Raw genomic sequence first — 4,513 nt, forward strand, 5'->3', positions numbered from 1 at the left:
TGGGAGCTCTTGAAATCAGCCACAGGACAGATGCTTCTTCTTCAACTACAGAAGACTGTCTCAGAGCCCCCACGAATAACTGTGAGTGCACGCTTAGCCACTCAGTGTGTCTGACTTTTTGTGACCCCATGGACCGCAGTCTGCCAGGTTCTTCTGTCCATGTAATTCCCCAGGCAAGAACACTGGAGTGGGTTGCCATTTCTTTCTCCAGGGGATCTTCCAGACCCAGAAATCAAACTCCTATCTCCTATGTTGGGAGGCAAATACTTTACAACTGAGCCAACTGGGAAGCCCATGAATAACTGTACCAATTATTAACTCTTGGGTAGAGAGTTCTGATGACATTACTTAAACAATTTTGAGATTTTACTGATGAACTGAATAACAATCTCCAGAACATTCGTAGAGCAGATGGAGCCATGAGTTTGCCAATCCAAGTTCCAGCAGAATGAGACTTAATTACACAGGACTAAATACACTGGTGAGGGATGATTTTAGATTTTTCTTCAAATATTGTTGATGTTTCATAATTTGGTATTCTGGATATATACTAAAATCTTTTCTCTCTTCTCAAGCTATCTGAAAGTCACACTAATTTAGTAGATTCAATTTTTATAAGCTGAAATGCAATATTTATAAATGATATCTTATTCTCCATGCCTAACTCCTCCTGATTTTGGGAAATCTTAGTTAAGTGTTCAAAGGTGTGTCTCTTGATCTCCCAATAAGGACATGGACCCATCTCTCTGTGTGTCCGCATTCTAACTTGTACTGTCTGCCACCAAACCTCCTTCAATTACTGGAGAATTATTTGTTTACAATATTATGTCCCCTGATGACTTAAACATTCACACTGAGAAAGTGATATTCCAATTTGGTTTCCTTATGCTTTGACTAGGGATTAGCTCAGCATAGGTAAATAAATATGATTTAAATGAATGACTCTGTAAGGGAGAAATAAAATATGGGTAATGTGTGTCCTTTGTCCTTTCCATCCCAACATCATAAGAAATTATTAATATGGTACAGAGAAGTGAAGTGAAAGTTGCTCAGTCGTGTCCGACTCTTTGTGACTCTATGAACTGAAGAATACCAGGCTCCTCTGTCCATGAGGGCTTCCCTGGTGGCTCAGAGGTTAAAGCGTCTGCCTGCAATGCGGGAGACCTGGGTTTGATCCCTGGGTTGGGAAGATCCCCTGGAGAAGGAAATGGCAACCCACTCCAGTATTCTTGCCTGGAAAATCCCATGGACAGAGGAGCCTGGTGGGCTGCAGTCCACAAGGTCGCAAAGAGTGAGACATGACTGAGTGACTTCACTTTGACTTTCTTTCTGTCCATGGAATTCTCCAGGTCAGAATACTGGAGTCGGTAGCCATTCCCTTCTCCAGTAGATCTTCCCAACCCAGGGACTGAACCCAGTTCTCCCACATTGCAGGCAGATTCTTTACCATCTGAGCCATCAGGGAAGCCCCAATATGCTACAACTTGATGGAAAATATTAGCGTGTGAGTGACAGACTTACTTGACCTGATAATGTTTATTTTGGCAAAGATCAGTTCCATCAGAGAAGTTAGCTAATGATTTAGTACAGAAAGAAAGAGACTCTGACAAAGTAAATCAATTCCTCTAGCTTTGACTTGTTTATAAAAATCCAGTCAGTTCTCATAAAAATGGCCCCACAGGATGACAACTTTGCTTATTTTTTTAAATCTTCCTTAAAATTCAGAGACAATCCACTTATATATGGTATTCATCATTCAAAGATTGTAACATGATAGTTTCTGAGGGCACTGAATATCCTATGTCTCCATAAGGAAATGAGGAGCAGTGCTTTAACTGCATTCAAAGGGCTGGAAAATATTAGAGGCTGTATCTGCTTTTCAGATGTCCTGGAGTTTAAAGAAATTCTGGGCTGCATAATATTCACATTGTGACACACTTCACTTTATTATGATAACGAACACATTTATTTCTTAAGTACACTTTAATTTTTGAAGAATTCCACTGGATTTACATTTTCCAATGTAACTCATCTCTCTATTTAGTATGCAGATCATAAGAAAAACAGTTTGATTTCAATTTTTTGACAGATTTTTAGATAGTAAACCAAATGAGGTCCTCTTGAGTTTGATTTTGTACGATTCTAGGTTTTCAGTTGGAAGAAATCTTAGATGCAATTTTTGGATCCTATCTAATTTGCTTGCTTTTACATGAAAATGATATTCTCAGGAGGCTGTCAGTTTCCTCTATAACAATCTTTTGAGTTTTTTAACAGACTGGTAATGACTTTCTCAAACAAGAAGCATCTTCTTTTTTTCATTAAGCAGACACTGTTTTGATGGCTAGAAAAACATTACAATGTATTTCAGTCAGTGTTTTTCAAAAATTAATTGATAGGCCAGATGGAAGGAATTCTCCGCCTGCTCTCAGAAATCTTCAGTCAGCATGCTGGCTGTCATAACCAGTGTTTTATCCCTGAGGCTCAGAACTTTCTGCGTTGAAACATCTTCAGAATGCATACTCGAATCTCTTTGGCTTTGACAGTGTAGACAATTGGGTTGAGCATTGGAGGTACAAGAAAGTGCAAATAGGAGAGAAGCATATATATCTGAGCTGGCAGCTTCTTTTTCCCAAAGCGATGGATCACAGACAGGCTGACCAGTGGGGTATAAAATAATAATACAATACAAATATGGGAAATGCAAGTATTGAGGGCTTTCAGTCGTCCAGCATTGGAAGCAATGCTCAATACTGTCTTCAAAATCATCACATAGGAGAGGAGAATGAGGACCGCATCCAGCCCCAATGTGGAGAGCATCACAAAGAGCCCAAGGCCACTGTTCACAACTATGCTGGAACTGGCCAGCCTCAGAACATCAGGGTGAACACAGTAGGAATGTGACAGTGCATTCACAGGTGGGAATTGCAGTCTTCCAAGGAGTACAGGCAGGGGCAGGTGGAGGGCAGCACTATGGGTCACACTGGCCAGCCCAATGGCCCCGATGCGCTTGGCTGTCAGGACGGTGGCATAGTGTAAGGGCTCTCGGATAGCCACACAGCGGTCAAAAGCCATGGCCAACAGCACAGCAGACTCAATTACTGAGCATGTGTGGATGAAGAAGAGTTGCACAAAGCAGGTTGCAGCTCCCACCTTCCTCTGGCCCAGGAGAAAAACAGCTGCCATGGAAGGCAGTGTGGAAACTGGGAGCCCCAGGTCAGCCACTGAGAGCATGGAGAGGAAGATGTACACGGGAGTGTGGAGGCTGGGAACAGACTTGACAATGTACAGAATGGTGGTGTTGCCTAGCAGAGAGAGAACATAGATGAAGCAGACAGGAATAGCTGTCCAGCAATGAGCAGTCTCCAGTCCTGGGAAATCCATCAGTATGAAGAAGAAATTGCTGGCACTATTGTTGATAGGAACTGCCATATCTCTAAGAGATTTTTGCCTTTTAGAAGTTATGGAGACAGCAAAAGTTTACTCTTTTATAGCATTCTCTATCATCTCATCCCATATGGCACCCCTGGCCCATGCCTTCATATAAATATTGCTCTTCTTTTCTCCTCACAATACTGAATCCTGTTCCTTTACACATTACCCTAGGGTATAATGCTACACTCTCTTTTGGGTGGTTTGTCAAAAGAGAGTTTGAGACTAGTTTGTCCAAAGAGACTAGTTTACAGAAGCAAATTAGGCCTTTTGTTTATAGAAAATTTCTTTCTCATATGCAGATATTTTAATGGATAAAAAAGGCAAAGTGAAACTCTGTATTGAGAGTGAAGTGTCCTTGTACATAATCTAAATCAGTTTTTGTACCATAATAATAGGGTTCTACGGAGAAGGCAATGGCACCCCACTCCAGTACTTTTACCTGGAAAATCCCATGGACGGAGGAGCTTGGTAAGCTGCAGTCCATGGGGTCACTAAGAGTCGGACACGACTGAGTGACTTCACTTTCACTTTTCACTTTCATGCATTGGAGAAGGAAATGGCAACCCACTCCAATGTTCTTGCCTGGAGAATCCCAGGGACGGGGGAGCCTGGTGGGCTGCCGTCTATGGGGTTGCACAGAGTCGGACATGACTGAAGCAACTTAGCAGCAGCAGCAATAGGGTTCTAAAGAAACCTAGATTTGGATAATTGTATTTAATGACTTCTTGGTAGTTAGAAAATAAAGTGTATAAGAATGTTAACAGTAACTTTGAACTCCTGATATAACCAGATCTATTTTTTGCTCTGACAGGACATCAGAACTAATACCTTTGACAAATACCAAGAAGAGTTTGAGTTTTATCTGTATTTTCCCTGCATTTATGTCCCTTTTTAATCCTAGTTACAGATCTCTGAAAAATATTTGAATATCTGGTACAGATCTGTGGGAGAGGGAAGGTCAAAACTAAATAATATTTGTCATTAGAAATACAGTATAATCTCAATGCCATGCACAATTACTGAGTTCCTGCTACGTACTCAGTTTAAATAATATACTGACAGGTGATTTATAGCTTATGTT

The 4,513-nt window shown here is 41.1% G+C and overlaps 1 protein-coding gene across 1 annotated transcript; it reads right to left on the reverse strand.

Moving 5' to 3' along the window:
- Positions 1–2,481: 2,481 nt before the first annotated feature.
- On the reverse strand, positions 2,482–3,429 carry LOC123329644 (olfactory receptor 51G1-like). The gene has a single exon (XM_045162862.1). The coding sequence runs from the start codon at positions 3,427–3,429 to the stop codon at positions 2,482–2,484; it is 948 nt and encodes a 315-aa protein (XP_045018797.1).
- Positions 3,430–4,513: the final 1,084 nt, after the last annotated feature.

This window comes from Bubalus bubalis, chromosome 16, assembly GCF_019923935.1.
Source record: "Bubalus bubalis isolate 160015118507 breed Murrah chromosome 16, NDDB_SH_1, whole genome shotgun sequence".
NCBI lineage: Eukaryota > Metazoa > Chordata > Mammalia > Artiodactyla > Bovidae > Bubalus > Bubalus bubalis.